This window comes from Lepisma saccharinum, chromosome 11, assembly GCF_977018435.1.
Source record: "Lepisma saccharinum chromosome 11, izLepSacc3.1, whole genome shotgun sequence".
In the NCBI taxonomy this organism is placed as follows: domain Eukaryota; kingdom Metazoa; phylum Arthropoda; class Insecta; order Zygentoma; family Lepismatidae; genus Lepisma; species Lepisma saccharinum.
The window spans coordinates 39,971,480-39,992,787 of record NC_139239.1 but is presented as its reverse complement, the minus strand read 5'-3'; the positions used below and the strand labels follow the sequence as shown (position 1 = coordinate 39,992,787).

Here is a 21,308-nt window from a genome sequence, read left to right as displayed (position 1 = left end):
TGTCCTTCCACCTAGTTATCTTTAATTTGCCATAGATTTTGCAGACCGGAACAATAACACACACTGCTTCAATGAAGATGGTGTGGGAAGCACAACCGACTGTCCTTTTATTAGCCACATTCCTTGAATGATAAGTTTTCTTTTCATCGGATTCAACGGAAAAGAGTAAGTACATACAATTTTTAAGTGTGCCAGCTACTCCTAGGTAAGCGGGGAGGGGCGCGAAAATCATTCTCGTCCTGGGCGCCGAAATCTCTAGCTACAACTCTGATAAGGAAATATTTCCTTTCGGGAGACCATTAATAGATTTACGCCATTATAAAAACATAACACAATGAACGTATGCAAATATAATTATCATTTTAATAAAAGCAATAATTAAATAATATCTAACACTTATTAAAAACATTCCACCTATCTTCTAATTTCCTGACATTTTGAACCAGTCGTTAAAGGAATGAATTTGCTAGTTTATAAACGTAGCAAATTAATTTGTTTATATATGTTTATAAATATATATTAATTAATTAATGATATTATATTAATTATTTAATAATTGACATATATTTCATGACAATTTATATATATATATATATATATATATATATATATATATATATAACCAAGATTTCGGGCTTGGCCTCCCTCTCAAAAAAATCCTGGGTACGGGCCTGGAACGTGGGTGTTCTTTGTGATCAATCTCATCTTATCATCCATCACTCATTTGCCAGAGGTAAAATAGCGACGTAAAATAAGTTAAAAACAGTTCTACTTCCTTTTCTATAATTCTTTGTAGTGTTGCCCACGAGACGAGACTTTGGCCTGTCTCGTCTCGTAGAGTCTCGTGGAAATGCTGTCTCGTCTCGAAAATATTCGTTTGTCTTATGACACATGGTCATTCTCGTCTCGTCTCGAATTTTTAAAAGCCTGTCCCGTCTCGTCCCGTGGACAACACTAATTCTTTGCTCTATCCTTCTTCTTTGTTTTCTCTATCTTCACGGTCAGCTGTTGATATGAAATTTAATAGTAGAAGCAATAATAATAATAATAAACGATAATTTTGAAGTAATGATAATAAAACTGTTGTTAATGCCATCATTATTATATCGTGGGGGAGATTTCTACTACACTATGTCCGGGAAGTCTATGGAGCAAGAGAAGGTAAACAAGTCTCTGCGCAAGTAGTGACTCGATAGGGCTTGACCAATGAACACATGAGAGGGAAGTTAGTGCATGGAGGAGAAAACGTGGCTGCAGCTACCAGTCCTTTGCAGCAGCGCGCACTGCTTTGCTCCCCACTCGCATTCCCCCTTCTCTACCGTTGTGCGCTGCCTTGCTGCACAGATTTCCGATACTGAGTGTAAATACATAGGTATTGTAATTTGTTGTAACCCTTTTTACACAGTTATTTTGAGATAATTATTTGAAAGCTACAGCGATGAATATATCTTACATAAAAAAATTTGAAAATCTGTGGAACAATTTATTACTCACATTAATTGTCAGAATATGATAACACGAAGTTCTGTTCTCGCACCTATATTTTATACATATATTTTTTTTTTTCGATTTCGTATCACCTGTTCCGACACCCCGTGATTTTGATGGATTACTTTATTTTCTCGTGACTTTCACCATGTTCAAAAGTTGCACTGAATAATTAAAATGAAGCCATTTCTAGCTTTCACAGTTATTAACAATCTAGAATCGACATTAAAGTGTGTCATAATCCCATAAAAGGGGTCCCGGGTTCGATACCCGGTGGTCGCTCATAGTGGTTCGGATCCCACTTTAAACTGTAGGTCCAGTCCCGATTAGCCTTACTGTGCATAAAGTGGACTTAAAACACCAACTCAACCAACCATCATAATCCCATAAAAAAGGTAATATCCTACCTGCTTGCAGCAATCAAATCATTGTCATTTTCTGTTTCGGAGGCGCGTTTTCCCAATTAAGTCTGGAAATGTGCCGAAAAATCATGGAAAGTAGAGCAGGTAAATCATTTTTTGAAGCCGATCTCTCGTCCCGTTACATTCTCAGTAAAGGTTTGTCATATTGCTTGTCCTCCAGATCACCATGAAGTAGGTTATGTTCCAAGTATAGCTGTTTGTGATACGGCCCTGGGAATTTTTACGGGCTCATTCACGGGCTTCTCATCCTACTTTGACATATCTCGTAGCCATTTAGAAAATGACCTGCTTGTATCCTTAAAAGAGAATGAAAGGTTCAATGATTACAGCTTACATGCTTAACCTTGTGCGCGAATCTTAGACATATCTATGTTTTTTAAATTCTATTCTGTGATTTAGTAGACAACTTTCTTGGAAACCACAAATCTGAGTATTACAAGGAACTGGTAATAAAGTATGTTGTCATGTTATGATAAAGAGGGGATGCAACATATCTTTATTTTATTTTATTTTATTATTTTTTTTTTTTTACTTCCATCTCGAACTTCTCCCCAACAACTGTTGTTCTTTCAATCATATTATGCATGGGGAATATTTCTATCAGGCTAGTGTATGTTTGTACGCTACCAAAGACGATGAAGTCCATCAATGCTTGCAGACTATTGTTGAAACACCTGATGATTCATACAAGATGAGTGCATGAAGCGGCATTACAAAGTACAGCGTCGCCCATGTGTCTGGTAATTAATGCTACCAAGACTAAGTATACGAGTTGTAAAAGAGAAGAAAACACAATCAATAGAGACATTGAACTGAATGGACAAACTTACGAAACGAAAGAGTTGAAACATTCAAGTATCTAGGTTCACTAATTACAGCAAGAAATTGCATACATGTGGACATAAGAAAGATAATTTCTGCAGGTAATCGTTGCCTCCAATCTTTTCACAAAATGTTTAGTGCCAGATATTTGAGTAAGGCACCGAACTTGAGGGTATATAAGACAATTATCAAACCCATCGGACTATAGGGCTGTGAATCATGGACAATGGCTGAAAAAAATGGAATCCACGCTGATGGCTTGGGAAAGAAAGAAAGATCTTGCGTAAAATATATTGACCAAAATGTGAACATGAAACATGGAGAATAAGGAATAATTTGGAGTTACAGAATTTGTACAAGTCACTCGATATCGTAACAGTGGTAAAAGTCAGAAGATTGGAATGGCCAGAGCATTTTATCAGAATAGAAGATCACAGGATATATAAAAGAGCAGTGCACTTAAAACCAGGAGGTAGTCGAGCTGTAGGAAGACCAAAACTAAGATGTTTGAATGACGTAGAAGATGATCTGGAAACTAAAGATATACGAGCATGGAGAAAGAAAGCACTTGACAGAAAATAATGGTTGGTAGTTCTGAGGGAGGCACCGTAATGCCACAGAAGAAGAAGAATTAAGCGTCATACAAGCGAGTTTACAGTAATACAATGTGTTTATTCTGTGTTCCAACTTCATATTTAAATTGTAATGACGAGAATTTAGTTATATTCAGACTGTGTTGCAAGTTGCTTATATTTCATTGTATATCTATAATACGAAAAACTCAATATGCTGACCAAGGCAGAAATTTAGTTAATTTTAAAACATAAACTAAACGTAACGTTTTAACCTTCTAGCAAGGTCTTCTTCAGACTCTGTACCAAGTACAAAATAATCTATAATACGTATAGTATCGTTCATTAATGTAGATTTACCTTGGTTATCTGAGTTAATCAAAAAGTTTTAATTGTCATTTTTTAACTCAGCACATAGAAATCACGAAGAAATGGGTTATTTAATTTCAGAAAAAAACAAAAAGTTGAAATTTGTAGATCAGTGAATCTAAAAAAGGAGAAATTCTCCTGTTTTCCCGTTCAATTCAAACACTGCCTTATCCACTTTAATCCACCAATGGGAAGGTTTGTACAAAATGGAAACTTTCGTGAGACAATAATAAGAACTCGTTCACTCGTCCAGGTACTGTGTTTCAAGAGGTTTCGCTCTGGATAGAAGTTAATTGTTCATTTATTTGTTAAGAGTTTAGAGGACACTAGTGATTCGGATTAGACTGAAAAACTAAGAAGGCCTCATGAATTCATGTGAACATTTTTTTTGACTAAAGGCCTTGCTCATACCAGGGCCCATCTAGGACCGATATATGGTTGGGGATTTCACCGTGGCTCGTGTATGTTTGAAATTTAAGGTGAAACAATAATTATGGTAATTATACCTACCGACCAGGGTGCATAAAAATCATGATTTTTATTTAAATAATAATTTTTGATGTTTTTTTTTACTTAAATCAGATTTTTTAATTTAAATTATATTTTATTTATCAGATTTTTTAATTTAAATCGATTTTAATTTTTTTTAACACATGCTAAAAATTATTGTGTGGTTTTTGGCACCATACATGTAGATATATGCTTTTTATAGAAAGGCTTCTTCCAGTAAACGGCCCTGTAAAATATTTGAACAGTTTGATTAAAGCAAATAAAAAATTATATGTAAATACATATTTTTCTGTTTCGGATTCTGTATATCTAAACCTATTATGGAAATGTTCGTTGAGTGTGTTAATGAAACTGTAATAATTTCAATAACGTTTCGTCCAGTAAAAATAAAATATTCTGGATGTACTATATAATTGTAACTTGAAATATTTTTTATAGTCTTTGTAGCATAATTTTGGCAATTTTTTAAAATAGTAGTGTGCAAAATCTCAGCTGCCATATTTATTTGCAATTTAGAGATAATTACACTATATACGGTTTAACATGATTAGTATTTTGTATATTATGCACATATTTGCTCTTTTGCCTATAATAATTATTGAATTTTAATCAAGAGAGATTCAAATGTGTTAGTTTACATATTATATTTCTTTTCGTAGGAGCTTCACCCCATCAGTACATATATTTTGTTTCCTTTCTTAGAGCCTAATAATCCCTAAAATGATTACAAGATTAATGTACTTTCACCAAAAGTGATTCTGATATCAACAAAATCCTTATGTACATTATTCTATAAATTTTATCTTTAAAGTGATTTAAAATAAAATCGTCTTGATTTAATTCGCGATTTAAATCAACCTGATTTAAATCAATTCACCTTGCTACCGACTGTATGCTAATTAGCCTACTAATTAGTTGGATACCATGTTTTGAACAGTGCTCACTTTCAGAAGAAGTTAGTAACCAACTTTTTCTCGTTGATCTACACGAGCAGTTGAGAACAGTATAGTTAACAAGTGACAACTTCCCCAATATGCTAATACGGCCAATCTGATAGATTTTACAATTCGATTTATTTCATTTTTCATGTATATAATTCGTTTCATTCATGTAACAAGTAACGAATTTGTAGTGGCAGAAAGCCACACACACAATAACTGTGTCATAAAGGATCATAGAGTTTTTGATTGATTGATTGATTTTAGTTCGCTTATTAACGCTGCGTTCTAATTCTTCGCATTGGTAAGCTAAGTTCTACATTTATAATATATGTATTTGAGGGTGGTATGGAGTAAAATATTTCAAGATTTTTATACATTAACTATTGTTTTTTTTTATTGATTGATTGACTTTTCTGCCACTTTTTGTCTTATCAAGGCCACTATGATGCCTATGATTTTTTAGAAATATAATTGTTTAGTGCTGAGTTAACACTACATCGGCGGTTTTCTCTCTCGAAATTTTCACTTCCTCGCATAACTGAGATGGAGGAAGGGCAGTTGCCATCCAAATGTTAAGCTATGTGATAGGAAATATAATGGAATTAAATTAGTGCAATATATACATATAATATTAAATTATTTCCGTATCTACCTTTCTAGTTATTAACACCAAGCTTCGCCACAACCTGCCCCTTAATCTGACAGCTTCGAGAATGATTTAAGCGTGAAGAAATCACTGATTCTCCAGCTGTAAAGTTCTTTGCCTTTTTTAGCGTTCTAAATCAGTTTTGTTCTGCAGCCAACATATGACAATGCACAATGGGCAAAAGACAATAAACCACGCTGTTTATTTGGCAAGTGAACAACAATTCATGAATATCTACAGATATGCACCAACCTTCACGGATCGTTTACAAGGAGAAATGCGCAAAGAAATAAGAAAGAAAGCTTATCAGGTTCCTCATGCATTGTTAATGTTGCTACACTTACTTTCAGTACATTTTGTTGAAAATCTAAAGCTGGGTTCTGTCTTTCTCAGACTAAACGAAATCTTTGGCGTACTAACTTGTGCTAGAATATGTGGAGAACAAAAAAGTGGATTAAAGGTAAGCGCAGCGCATTAATAATCCTAGCAGTTTCACTAACTTCAAATACTTTTTGAAGGGCATGCTTACAAATAATAATAATGAAAACATTACTGTGGATTAAAAAAAATATGAACATATTATAACAATGTAAAGGTAAATGCATTATAAAACTTCTCTCAAAGAATATAGTGTTTGTTTAGCCTACTAATTTCTTGAAATATAATTGTCTGCCTCCTGTGGAATTCTGTTCTAATCAGCTTGTTACAACTCTAGAAGATTATCTAGTAAAATATTAGATGCTAGCTATGTTTCTCTACCGCCGGGCCGCGAGAGGTTCTGAAATTTGTCATTTTAGTTTGTGCAGCACTTCTCACCAACAAGTACAAAAACACATACTTTGCATAAGTGTTTCATCGACAAGTTGACGTCCTTTAGCCGCTTTCCTTGTTCAGCTGACAGAATTGATGAGTTACAATGCATAAATATTTTCTGAATGCAGTTTTTCTCCAACCAACATCATTCAAATAATATTAATAATATAGTTTTCAGTTTTCCAAGTATAATAATGTAATATTCGATTTTTCCATTAGTATTAATGGGAATTTTTCGATGTTCAAAATGCAACGTGTCACTTAAAATCAGCACTTACCAAATTAATTTAATGATATTGGCCTGAGGGAGCTTACAAGATTTCATTAATTGTGATTTACAACTAATTTAAACTTAATTTTATATTTGTCAACAACCCTAGATATAATCGAACTATCTCTTTAAGTTTATTACATATTTATTAATATTTAATTTCAACTGTGTAAAGTTAAAAAACATAGGAAGTCATTTATCAGTAAATTTTTGGGACTTAAAAGAAATTGAAGAATATAATGGGCCCGGTCTAAGTGGCCGCGGTGGCTCAGTCGGTAACGCGTCTGACTACCATGATCAAGGTCCCGGGTTCGATCCCCGGCCGGTTCAAATTCGGGAACTTTTCTAACGGTGGAAGCGGCCCCGGCGCCCACCCAGCGTCGAATAAAATGGGTACCTGGGGGAAACCCTGGGGGGGGGGGGTTAGGGGCGTGATGCTGATCACATCACCCCCACTCACGACCGGATCAAGAAAGTGTGGGGCGTTACCCCCACACCCCCTATATGCCTTCATGGCGTGGTGCTAAGTACAGGGGAACACTTTACCTTTTTTACCTTTACCTTTTAAGGAAAGTTGAGAACCACTAATTTAGAGAACGATAGCTTGCTAACATTTTTTTTATGTAGACAATCTTCTAGATTTGTGTTGCTGACCATAGGTGTTTCCATTATTTTGATCATCATCTGTATAGGCTATACGTAGCGTATATAATATATAGGCTGCGTTATGAAATAAAAACCGAGAGTGAATACTGGGGGACAAAATTAACACTTTTGTGTGACCACTTTTGATCTTGCCGCCTTGTTGTCCGAACGTGTCGAGTGCTTGACTCACGATCTCGCCAGGTTGGAGTCCCGGCTTGAAAATGGGAAGGTTATTCAGAGGGTCTCTTCTTCAATTTGATTTCATTATCATCCATCCCCAATGTCTCGATTAACCACGTGTGGCAGAAAAGCTGCACAAAATGAGAAGTGTATAGAAATATTACTTTTGCTGTTGACTGTATATACTAGAATAGAGTACTGCATGAGATCGCTTTCGTTCGCTCGTACTCTTTCGAGTCTCCCACGCTCGAGGGTTTACAATGAGGTCTTATTTTAATGAGAGATTAAAATAAACTATACATTTTAACATGGAGATAATGACTATGTTTACTTGAGTTTCAATTTCACTGTGTCTTTCACTTCACGATCCATATTTGAGGAGACCACTACCAGACAAATTACGATAATACGTGTACTACTGAGCTTCGAGCGTCTCAACTCCGTACGCTATCTAGCGTCGTCCGTGCGAACTATTTGGCGTACGAGCGAAATCCTCTCGCTGCAGAACTCTTAGTGTATAGGCATGTTATATATTTGCATACGAGGCTCGACTGATTGTTATTAATTACTTCCTTGTTTCGTTCACAGATTCGTTGGACGTATCCTCTGGGGAGCCCGATTCCCTGGATGGGACGTGGGGCGGTGATAGCGACAGCGACATGACAAGCGGCGACAACAAAACGTCCTCCAGGAACAACCAATATGCCGGAGGCAGGCAGGAAGAGAAGCTGAACGCCGTCGTCCTCCTGCACCTGGAACGCAGGGCACACAGGGAGACCAAGCGACATCTGAAGGAGCTCAGGAAGAAGTACGACATCCTGAAGGACGAGCTGGACAACCGGGACTCCGCGGGCAGCACCGGGAGCAGGAGGTCCGTGGCCAGCGACGTCGAGAGATTGCAGCTGGAGCATGAAAAGACTGGAAGCTCCAGCTCCATGGATTCTGGGTCCAGCACGGTCCCCAGCGAGCGTCTGACGGAGGAACTCAAGTTGAAGGAGATGACTATCTCCCAGCTGAGGACGCGCGTCCTGCAGTTGGAGAAGGCGAGGATGGATAAGGTCCCTGTGGATGCTGCCAAGGAAATCTCCAGGCTCCAGTCTACTTTGGTAATTACATTAGAATTCTACGTTTTATGTTAAAAATACAGTCAGCTCCGGATATAGTGAACTCGGCTGTAGTGAATATTCGGTTAGTGAACCTGAAACACTAGTCCAAACCCAAATACCTTACTATTTCATTTATAATGAACCCCCAACTTAGTGGACCTAAAAAATCTGGAAAATTATCATTGTTAGCATTACGGGTACAGTAGGCTACTGTACTTCATACAAACATTCGTGTATTAACTTAAAGACTAAAAAAAACGGATTTCTTGTTTTTTGTTTTGGCGGCACACTGAACTACTGAAATGGAAGGGAGAGGTGAGTGTAACGGGGAAGGAGGGGAGGGAGGTGGTTCATGATGATGATGAGAAACATATTTTATGTTTGATATTTTGTTCCATTGATGTATCAGTCAAACTACCTTAGGTCTTTTATTTCCTTTGCCACTACTAACCACAATTATTCAGCTTAAGGTAAGGCATTAGGTTTTAAGGAACTCCGGATATAATGAACCTAATGTCTTAATTCGTAAGGGTTCATTATAAGCGGAGTTGACTGTATGTTGTTTTCGGCCAGTTGCAACGATCTGTTTAGACGTCATAAAATGTATTTTCGAGCGTCAGAAATCTTTGACGTTGTTGTTTTGTTAATTAAGTCGCTTTTGCTATCTCTCTGCATTGAAGAGGTTTTCTCGGACAATCAGCCAGGTGATTTCCGGAAAGACTTTCGAACTTTCGAGAGCTAACGTCACTCTCATCTTCAGGGAAATAAGTGCAGAGATAAGTCAGGGTGACGTTATATGTATTTGGTGTGGGAGGGGTCCGGTGTAGGTGGCTGGCCAATCAGGTGGCGTTTCTCCGACGTCCGCGCTCCCAGTCGACTATCGCTAACCAGGCTGGGTTCAATTCGAGTCCCGTGTCCCTGTTGAGGTTGTCCTTTTCCCCGTGTATGGCTATTGCTTCTTTGATGAGACGGTCCCAGTAATTTGATGATTTATTGATGATCTCTGTGGTTGTGAAGTCAATTCTATGGCCTTCCTGGATTGAATGTTCTGATAACCCTGATTTTTCGGGATGAAAATTCTTGATGTAGCTGGCGTGTTCTTTGCAGCGCTGTTCGATTGTCCTCCCCGTTTGTCCAATGTAGGCTTTACCGCAGGCACAGGCGATACGGTAAACCCTCAGTGTCTTCTGTCCTAGGTTTCGGAGTCGGCTTCTGACTTTCGTTGGCGCTTTGTGGATCGTCTTGATGTTGTGTTTTGAAAGAATGCGGCTGGTGACTGCAGAGAGATTACCGGTGTATGGGACGATGGCTGTCTTCTTGGTCATCAGGTGGATTTGATGTTCTGGTGCTGATTGTTGAGGTGATCCAGGAACGTCTGTAGCGCTGCTTCACCGTGCGGCCAGATGACAAAGGTGTCGTCTACATATCTGTAAAATGCGGAAGGTTTCTGTGGAGCTAAACGGAGTGCCTCGTGTTCGAAGTTCTGCATGAAGAAATTGGCTATTGCTGGTGAGAGCGGGGATTCCATTGTCACTCCGTCGGTCTGTTCATAGTACTTGTCCTTGTAGCTGAAGTATGTTGAAGTCAGGGTATGTTTGAAGAGGCTAATGATATCTGGTGCGAAATGTTGCTCGAAAAGTGTTAATGAATCTTGAAGCGGCACTTTGGTGAAGAGCGATACTACGTCGAAGCTGACTAGAAGGTCTCCGGGAGAAGTTCTGATGTTCTGAAGGGTTTTGACGAAGTCCGATGAGTTTTTGACATGGTGTTGGCACTTGCCCGTCAGAGGTTGGAGTTGTGCCGTTAGGAATTTGGCGAGTCTGTAGCATGGCCGTATTTAGAGGGGGGGTTTCTAGGGTTCAAACCCCCCCCCGAAACTTCTGACATGTTGGATTAATGTAAGTTCAGAAACCAAAATCTGTAACAAATTTTCAATTTTTTTTCGAAGCATCACAAAAATACATGGAGACAATGTTGAAACGATAGAGCTAGAATTTTCATACATTTGGAATTCTGAAAGTGTAGTGAAACAGGATTTATTCTTAGAATCGTAGCCCACCCCCGACCCCTCCATTATCACTTCTGCTGTCATCTTTCCAGTGTTGCTCCTGCGTCACAAGGAATATAGACTGAAGATTCCCTTATGATTGTCCCAAAATTCCCTTTCCAGCTTTTAAATTCCCTGTCCGATAAAGTCGAAAATCCCCCTTGATAGGAGTTCAAACCTAGGATCTCCAGTTTTGTAGCGCATTACGTTCACGATTGAGGTTACAATCCATGCACCAGGCTAAGTTTTTAAAAAGAATAACTGGTTCCACACTTTTCAAAATTCCAAAAATTTAATTTTAAAGTCAAACAAGAAAAGCTTTATGACTAAAATTTCCATCTAACTTTTAAAGCTTTTCTCTTGAAGGTATCTAAAGTTTAATGACGAAGTATAATAATTGTGCATTTCAGTACACACTGTATGAAACGGAAAAAAAAAAACTTGTGCTGGATATTCACTCATCTGCTGGATTGAGTAAGCCCCCTCAAGGATATAACAATAATATAATAATTATTATTATTAGTATTATTATTATGGAATAAAATTGTTTTATTATTATGAAATTTTAATTATTATTGTACAATTATTGTTATTATTTCTATTATTCAACTTTCTGGGGACGCCCATGGGAACAATTATGAATGAACCCCCCCGAAATTTTTTCCTGCCTACGGCCATGGTCTGTAGGTAGGGCATCCAATTGCGCTGACGATGGGTCTTAATGGAACATCAGTTTTGCGTATTTTCGGAAGGCCGTAAAGTCGTGGGGGGTACTGTTCCATTTGGTGTTATCCGGTCTCCCGGTTTCTTTCGGCAGTGTGGATTTCTTCAGTAGAGCTCTGGTTTTCCTCTCTTGCAGCTGTGGGGTCTCGGAGTAAAGGTCGGTATGTGCCGTCGGTGAGAATGTCGGTTATTTTGCTGTCGTACTCTGTGGATTCAAGTATAACAGTGGCGTTTCCTTTGTCTGCTGAATGATGATGTCCTGGTCTTCACTCAGTTGCTTTAGCGCGGCTTTCTCTCCTGCTGTGATGTTCGGTTTTGGCGGATCGGCCCTTTAAGGGCCACATATACTTCTCGACGAATGTCCTGGGCAGCTGTCACTGGAAGGTCTTTTACGGCTTGCTCGATGCTGCTGATTATCTCTGTGGTTGGAATGGTTTGAGCGGGATAGAAGTTCGACTCCTTCGACAGTATGGAGATCGTGGCTTCGTCGAAACGTTTGTCCGTTAGGTTGACAACGGTGCGGTGGATAGTGTTCTGTCGGTCGGCTGTCGGCTTCACAAGACGCGAACTTGCATCGATAGACAGAAGCCTACTCCATAGACACCTGGAAATCTCTTCTTCTGTATCTCCGATGGACTGAGAATGGATAGACACCACCAGCAAAGCCCGCATGGAACTACAAGCCAGCAAGACCACTGTCAAGCAGAGCAGTAAATACGTTCGCCTAGCTTCATCCGACAGTCAACAGACAGCCGACCGACAGAACAATATATCTAGGTAACTTACCTTGTCTTCTTCTACTACCTACAGAAGGTTGTTCGGGATCTCTGGTGACGATTTTGAAATCCGCTGGCGGCGCTGTTATGAACGTCAGTCCGTCCAAACGGTGCATGATGAGTCACGTCAGTACCGAGAACGCGTGTGCAGAGTGTTGTGCCATTTACCTACAACGATGCCGAAGAAAATTGAACCATACTGGGAGGGCTACATAACAGCCCTTTCCGATGCTAAATATAGCTATTCGGCAATCAAAGGAATGTGCAAGGAGCGTGGTTTTGTGATATCGAAGAACGGGATCGGTGCGGTATTGAACAAAAAAGGCAAAGGCCGACTGGGCCTAATTCCACAGGGGAATAACAGGCAAATCCACGATCATCTACGAGTCGTACACCGGACATAGTGAGAAAAGGGAAGGCCCTTGTGTCAGGTGGTAACCCTGCCCCCAAAGGAGTATCGCACGTAAGTTGGGAATGTCTGTGTCAACAGTGAACACCATAATCAAGAAGGACCTGCAACTAGAAATGCGGCATAAGCGGCGAGTTCACAAGCTGTTGCCTCGTCACATTGTGGAACGTCGCACGAACGCTAGAAAGCTCTATGAGACCTATCTTGCAGGGGAGAGATGGAAAAATGTGGTGAAATTAGACGAAGCATATGTCTACCTTAGTGACTGTCACAAACACCGCGCGATTTACTACCGCCCTCGCGACAAAAACAATTATCAAACATTGTATCGAGAATGCCAGGAAAGTTTTCCACGGGGTTTCATGATTATCTCTGGATACTGCTATAATGGCAAGCTAGCAATTCGCCGTGTAGCTAATAATGTGAAGGTGAATTCCACGTAATATCAGGATGAGGTTTTAACACCCATTTATAACATAGATATCCCGGCACTGTATGGGGGAGCCAAAAACCAGGTCTGGGTGCACCAAGATAAAGCATCCAGCCATACCTTACCGTTCGACTCGTCTGTTCTTACAGCGAATGGAGGTGGAAACTGCCATCCGTGCAATTCCTTACAGCGACATTCCGGTCAAGGCGCCAGATGGATCACCCATGGACTTCTGTGCATTTGGACTCCTAAAACGGGCCTTAGGAAAGAGACGTCCACGCACTCTCAATGGCCTCTGGAAAGCCTGTCAGGAGGAGTGGGAAAAGTTGGACATGATAACTCTTCGGAAAAGTCTGTTGCAATGGAAATTACGTTGTCGGGCTATAGTGCGGAATGCTGGTTTTCAAATTGAGCATGATCGTTGGTGGCGACATGGGTTTTCATGAACTTATCACTCTTCCAACATTGTCCTCAGAGATCCCGAACGACCTTCTGTAGATATATTGTTGAAAAGGAAGAGAGGACAAGAAATTGAAACAGCTTGGCATCAGAAGAAGTGTGCAGCAGGGGTATTCTGCCACAAAAGAAGTGATGTAAGTGAGGTGACAAAAATAAATTTTATAAAGAATATGGAGGACAGAATCAATAAAATATGCACGAAAGAATGTGAAAAAGAAGGCAAAATAAATAGCCTATGGAAACAGCTGGAAAAGAATGGCTACGAGAAGAAGAATAGACTGGACATAAACAGAAGAAGGAAGAAAAGTGGCAGGGGAGAAGAGGAAGAGAAAGAAAAAGAGAGGTGGTTTGGAATAAGGAGTATGGGGAAGACGACAGAAAAGATATGCAAAGTGCTTAGGAAAGCGGGCATTAAAACTTACAGGAAGGGAGGGCAAAGCATCTTAAAAATAGCGAAGAATGCAAACAAGAAAAAGGAAAACAGAGAAGAGGAAGAGGAAGGGATTATCTACGAAGTGAAGTGTAAAGAATGTCAGTGTGTGTACATAGGAGAAACGAAAAAGAGGCTGAAAGACAGGTTGAAACAACATAGGGGCGATGTACGACTTAAGAGAGAGAGAAATGCGATATTTAAACACACGAGAGAAACAGGACATGACATAGAGTGGGACGAGGGTAAGCAGATAGGAAGGGAGAAGAGAATACTAGTGAGAAAATGGAAGGAGGCCAAGGAAATAGAGAAGAAAGGAGAAGAAGACACAATGAACTGGAACGGGGGACTCAAGATAAACAAAGAATGGAATATGGTGTTAGAAAGAGTGGAAAAGACAAGAGCGAAAGAGGAGAGAAGAAGGAAGATAAATGAAGAAAGAAAGGAAAAAGATAGTGAGATAAAGAGTCCAACCACTTTCCAGATGAAAGGAAATGTTTAGCTAAATCGCCTGTCAGGTGAAAGTACAGTTGACAAGGGAAGGCCACCTGCTGGAATATTCCAGAAACAACTTTGTAATAATATTGTGTCTGTCTGGAGGGGAGTGATTTTTGTGTATATATATTTTCCTGTTTTGTACCTCGTTTCATTTGTAATTGGTACAGAGTCTGAAGAAGACCTTGCTAGAAGGTTGAAACGTTACGTTTAGTTTATGTTTTAAAATTAAATTTCTGCCTTGGTCAGCATATTGAGTTTTTCGTATCATGGAAACAAGGCTTAATGGTGTTATAACTTAAATTCATATAGTTTGTTTTTTAACTTTTACATGTCATGCTCAAGAAAAACTTTGAATGTTCAGGATAAATTTTACTCATAAATTTTATGTTGTGCGACTTCAGTGTTTACATGAAGTTTTCGATCCAACGTATTTTTTGCGTTGGTTATTCTCTTAACATACTAACTGAACTTTATTTCTGTTATTAACTATAAAAAATTAATAAACTTTCTAATTTTTGTGTGATTATGCGAACGATTTCAATTTCCTAGGGGGGTGGGGTGGAGAGAGTAACTAGAGTCCTTCCTGCCTAAATTCAAGTTGCTATACAATAAACTCCTCCAAAGAAATTGCACCCACAGACATTTATCTCTGCTTTGTGGTTTCAGTGTTCGAATTGAAGGGTGGAAGTCAGCGAATTTCACCCCTTCTACTTTTTTCACCTTTTTCAAGGAAAACATGGTTATTAAGGAGCCACAAAGTACAACATTGCTGGAAATAGGAAGCTGCGGACTTCATGTTCTTCATGGTGCTTTTAAAGCATATTTTCAGAGATCTGGTTGGAACATAGTGGTATTCCTAAGAGCAGATTTCACAAGAATTACAGGATCAAAAGTTTCTCAAAAAAAGTTTTGTCCAATTCGGTGGTTAGACAATGGAAGTGTGGTGGAAAAAGGACAGTACCTTTTACCATTTCTGAAAATCTATGCTGACAGAGTTTCTGGTACCAAGGAACAACCAAGGTGTGAAAGCTTTACAACTATTAAGTCACAAGTGAGCAATCCTCTGTTAACAGTCAGGATAGCTTTCTTTCAGACTATTGCAGCTGATATAGAACCCTTCTTGTCAGATTTCAGTCTGATTCACCAATGGTGCCTTTCCTTTATGAACATTTGCTCAAGCTACTGAAATCCCTTATGTCCAGGTTTATAAAGAAGTCCATTCTGCTTGAAGCTGTAAGTTCTGAAGATCTTTTGAAACTAAATCTAACTGATCCAGAATGTGTGTGTTCTCCAAAAGAAGTTGACATTGGATTTGCAACCCGAGCAGCATTTAGATCTGTGAAACTATCTGACGTTCAGGCATGGGCGTATATATAGCTCACGTAAGGGGAAGGGGGGAGAGTTCAACTTTTGGTACAATTAGGGTTCCTATATTTCATAATGAAAATCCGGGACACTACTGACCGTTAGCTTGTTAGAGAGCGGGGAAAGGGGGGAGGGGGGGCTGGACCTGATAAGTTGTATGTATGTATGTATAACGTAATTGCCATTTACATCCCACATTCTGTGGGAACTTTACTTTAAAACTGCGAAATGAACTCACAGGCACCTAAGCACTGACTTGTTATAGTAAGCAGGTTACTATACAATGGAAGAGAATCGTAACTGAAATTCAGCACTGCTAGCAGACGGTAGTACCATCGTGAAGTCAAAGATGTTTGCAGTAGCTTCTTGTAACTCAATAACTCTTCTATTATGGAGAGGGAGCCGTTCAGTGTACAGTTAGATTGTTTTGTAAAATTAGCATTTTAAAATTACGTCCACGTATTTAAATATAAAAGAAGTTCAGGAAAGTATATTCTTAACCATTTGTTCTTTCCCACCCAATTCCTGGACATTTGCGCATCCCGAAGAAACTATTCAGAACACCTGAAAATCCGGGACATTTAGCACTCCTAGGTATGATCTGGCTATCAAAATCCAATCTGCCACCACATGAAAGGTCACACATTTATATTAAGTCTATCTACGAACTTCTAACTTTTCTACAGAAAATGCTTTTGAAAAAGCTAATCCCAGCTTCTTTAAAAAATAATTACAATATCAGAATTAGTCTTCTCCTGCTTGCTACAAAATTGAAAATAACATCATCGGTGTTATTTTAATATTCGTATGTATGTACACTTAACAGTGCAGGGTCCTTTAGTCGAGAATCTCTCATTGAATCGCGAGGACATTTTTTCAACCTCTTTAATGTTAAACACATCCTCTCGGGTGTTGAAGATGAAACTGGCAGTGTAGCCAAGATCACCAATAATTGGTGCATATTTGAGTAAAAGAGCTTGTCACAATTTTCTACTGCCTACAATGCAGACCCTGGACATGTATTTTCAATTACTGTCACATTTTTCATTCAGATTTGAAAATGTAAAAAATATCAACCAGGCCATCCAACATTTTGACACACTGTTCCAATGAATGAGGAATAGGCATTTTATACTGGAATAAGTTGTTGCAAGTTTTCAATGTGTTGACTGGTGTTCAGCTTCAGTTCATTTCTACTACAAAATGTTTCACAAATGGACAACAGTCAAGTTTCCACTATTAGTGTATATGATTTCACAAGTCACCCTTCTTAGTATTGATACTTTTCTGTCCATCTTGTGCCAACTATCTCACCCCCTTAATTCTACCACTCATTACATCAGCACTATCATATTCTTCATCAACTATTTTTTTTTCCTAAATCCACACCCACTCAAAGTACTAATAGCTGAAGCTAACCCAGATGCAGTTACAATCTCCAATAGGGACAAATAGGAAAGAAAATTTCCCATTCCGATCTAGACTTTGGGAAATTATTTATGGACCCTTCGGGATTATCAAACAGTTGGGAAATTTCAAATTATCAAAAAATTAGAACCTGAATAATACTTAATTCTTGAATGGGAACAAACCATATCAGGAACTTATAATGAAATGATAATATTCACACTATAAGTTTACAAACAGCTGCTTCGGGCAGAAATTACATGTAGCATTATTGTATTTGCAAAATGTCAGGAGTTTTCTGAGTATTTTCCAGAGAAATTCCGAAACTCTCAGGAAATTGCAGACATTTGCTTTGCAATCCCATCTGGTGTGTGGAATTAATTTCTTTCCCATCCGTATCCTGTTCTATACACTTGTAAATAGGAGAACAAAATAAGTCTGAAGAAATTTTTATGAACAAATCTATGCGCATAGCTAATAGAACAGGTAATCTGGTAATTTTACTGAACCAAGGGGGGGGGGGGGGGTTGGACCAATTGAAACCCCCCTTAAATACGCCCATGCATTCAGGTTTTACATTTTGTGAAGATTGTCTGAAAATATTACAATGTTTGTGTAAGAAGATATGTTTGAGATCACCATTGAAATATAGGCTCACATATGGTGCAGCATTCCTCTCTCCAGCATCTGTTTTGGATGGAAAAGTAGGTGAACACCAAGTAAATGTGGTATTACAAGTCCTAGTTCAAAGTGCCATTTTTCTAGCCCTGCTGCAGATGATATAAAACGGTTCTATACTGACTTATGTAGTAATGGCAGTGTGATTGCAAGAATGAAAAATTTTAATATTGCTGTTGATAAACTGGATCAGATGTGGATGACAGTTCTTGAAGACTGTAACAACAGTGCCTTTATACTGTTTGTCCAGAAGATTTTAATGCTTTCACATGGAAATGCTTCTGTTGAGCACAGGTTCTCTGTAAATAAGCAATGCCTTGTGGATAATCTTGATGAGGACTCACTTATTCCCCAAATATGTATACATGATGCAATTGTGACTTATGGAGGGGTTGAAAAAGTCCCTATAACAAAATCTTTAATCCATGCAGCAAGAAATGCAAATGGAAAGTGGAACGAAGCCCTGGAAAGGAAGCATGATACAACAGAAACTCAGAACACTCATTTAGGAGAGAGGAAAGGAAGTATGGCAGAACTGAAAGAACTGAGTACAAAGAAAGCTAGAAACCTCAAGAGATCTGCAAAGGAAATCCAAGAAGTTGAAATGATGAAAGCATTGGAGAAGAAAATAGTGTAGTTGTGTTTTTTCGAGTAAGGTGTTCTTTTGAAACTTTCACATGTTAATGAATGCCAATTCTTTGTTAGAAAAACATTTCAAGTATTCAAATTGTGCATTTATTTTAAAAGGGAGAAAACTATTGTACAAAATTACATTCAGTTTATAAACATATGTATTATTTTTCTTATAACCACTGAATTGTTATGGATGTAAATTAACTCCAAATAATTGGTAAAACAATTATTTTATAATGTGTGGGTGGATCGGATGGCTATAAGGGGTGAAAGGAGGCCATCAATAATGAAAGCTTGCTAGTATATTGGTAAATTCCCATAAATATACAGGTACAAGAGAATAAAGTATGCTTTGTGCTGAAAAGATTAATCTGATGTACTACAGTTTACGGTTTTAAACTTGAGTGTGACTAAGTGTGAATTTTCATCTAAGTGCTCTGATTTTCTTACATATATCACCTTTGATGGGTGCCAAAACTTTGGGGTTGGGGCAAGGACAGTTAATTTTTTCTTGGTAAATAAGGGATAGCATTAAGATACCATACTGGTGGGGCAAAAAGTAGGGTGACAATCCCCCCCACAAACTCCCCTAATCGCTGCTACTGTACATACATGTTCATGTACATTAATTGCCCTAATGACTTGGTCTGGAAAACCTGGAAAAGTCAGGGAATTTTTTTTTCACAAAATAGTAGACACCCTGACTGAGTACACTTTCAGGGGAAGGTACTTTGTTTGAATAAAAAAAAAAGTAAAGTGCTCCCCTGTGCATAGCACCATGCCATGAAGGCATATAGGGGGTGTAGGGGTAACGCCCCACACTTTCTTGATCCGGTCGTGAGTGGGGTGATGTGATCAGCATCACGCTCCTGACCACCTTTACCCCCCAGGGTTTTCCCCAGGTACCCATGTTATTCGACGCTGGGTGGGCGCCGGGGCCGTTTCCATCGTTAGAAAAGTTCCCGGATTTGAACCGGCCGGGGACCGAACCCGGGACCTTTAGCATGGTAGTCAGATGCGTTACCGACTGAGTTTGTTTGAATACTTAAACAAAATTGGAATAACAGAAGGTATAATGAAGAAAAAACAATTAATTGGTGTTGCAGCATATAAAGGTGCAGCTATGCTACTTCGTCTCCGAATTTGGCAAGACTTAACAGTTATTCACTGTCCGAGACATAAATTCGAGCTTGCTGTTCACGATGTTGTGAATAAAGATTCACATCGTTGCTCTTTAAATCATTTATGGATGCACTTTATTGTATGTTCAGTCTATGCAGCAAAAATCAAAGGGATCTGTTTAAGAGCGCTTAAGCAGTAGCAACAACAATGATGAAGATTAACAAATGTTTGATATTCGTTGGGTGACATCCTGTATATACTTTCTGTTTGTGTCTTTTATCATTTTAGTTTAGTTCATAGTCTGAGGATTGAAACGCTCTCTCCACCCCCACTCCCCTTGGAAATTGACATTGTTCACATAATCACACAAAAATTAGAAAAAAACACTAAGATGCTGACCAAGGCAGTTTATATAAAGATTTAAAAACACTTTACATGTAAGGTGGAGAGAGCCATTTTTTTTAACCATAAAGTGTGGCCACAAAATGAAACAGAATGTATGTTGTATGTTTCTGCAAAGCTACAGACCATTCTGGTATCAAGGAGTGAGTGTCGAAGAGGTTTCAGTAAAATGAACATGACTCTTACTGAACAAAGAAATCAAATGAAAGTTGAATCAGTTCGAGCACTGATATTTATCGATGTGAATGGCCCTACAGTGGATGATTTTCCTGTGACAAATTTTCTGAAATGTGGCTAAAAGGAGGACACCATGCTGCAATGGATCCTGCTGATTGGCCATGTTCATGAACAGAAAGCAAGCTGTTCATGAAATATTAGTCTCATGCTTTATTGTAAGCCAGAGCATTTTTTTTAAAACTTTGTGCATGCGTTATACTAGGCATCGTTTATAACATAGCCACAGTACTTAAAGGAAAATTCAAGCATTATGTTATTTGATATTATTGTTATATTTAAAGCAAACTGTCCATGTAATATTCGTCTCATGCTTTATGGTAAGCCAGTGATTTTGCTCGTAATGTAGCAGCAGTAGTATCACAGATTGTGTTAAATGGTGTGGCTCAATTTTAAATATATATCTAATTGTGAAATCATTTTCAATTGTAACACAGTACTGTGTTAAATTCACACATGCAAGCATTATGTTCCCTATGTCACTAATATGTCCATTGGGTTTCATTCATTGTAATGTGGAATATAACATACCTCTCTCAACCAATAATTGAGTTCCCTTTCTTTAAAGACCTAGTATTGGGATTATAGTTTTAGTGCACATCAATTTATTTAGCAAGTAGTGTCACGTTAGTTTCTTAGATATGTATGTTACATAGATTATATCTATACATGTTAGTTGTATGAATGTGTTCAATCACTAAGGTTTATTTGTTGAATATTCATTTATGTCACTAGCCGCAAAAGGGACGCAAATAAAGCACTCTTCTGGTAATAGAAGTACAAAAATTGACTGAGTTTTCAAATTTTTATTGGTCCAAACTAAAAAAAAACAACACCTATCCAAGCTATAATTGTTCATAGTTTTTAAAACAATTTCAAATATTATACTTGCTATTATTGTTATAAATTT

At 38.4% G+C, this 21,308-nt stretch overlaps 1 protein-coding gene across 3 annotated transcripts in view; it reads left to right on the top strand.

Annotated features, from left to right (window-relative positions):
• Nucleotides 1–21,308, top strand: part of LOC145994734 (uncharacterized) — a 230,918-nt gene that overhangs the window by 188,384 nt on the left and 21,226 nt on the right. For 2 of the 3 annotated variants that reach the window (XM_083130947.1, XM_083130949.1), the window contains one exon: nt 8,268–8,785. In XM_083130947.1, the coding sequence (XP_082987073.1) occupies nt 8,268–8,785 (518 nt within the window). Of the gene's footprint in view, nt 1–6,099; nt 6,231–8,267; nt 8,786–21,308 lie in introns of those variants that run through there. The other variant, XM_083130948.1, reaches the window with a different exon arrangement.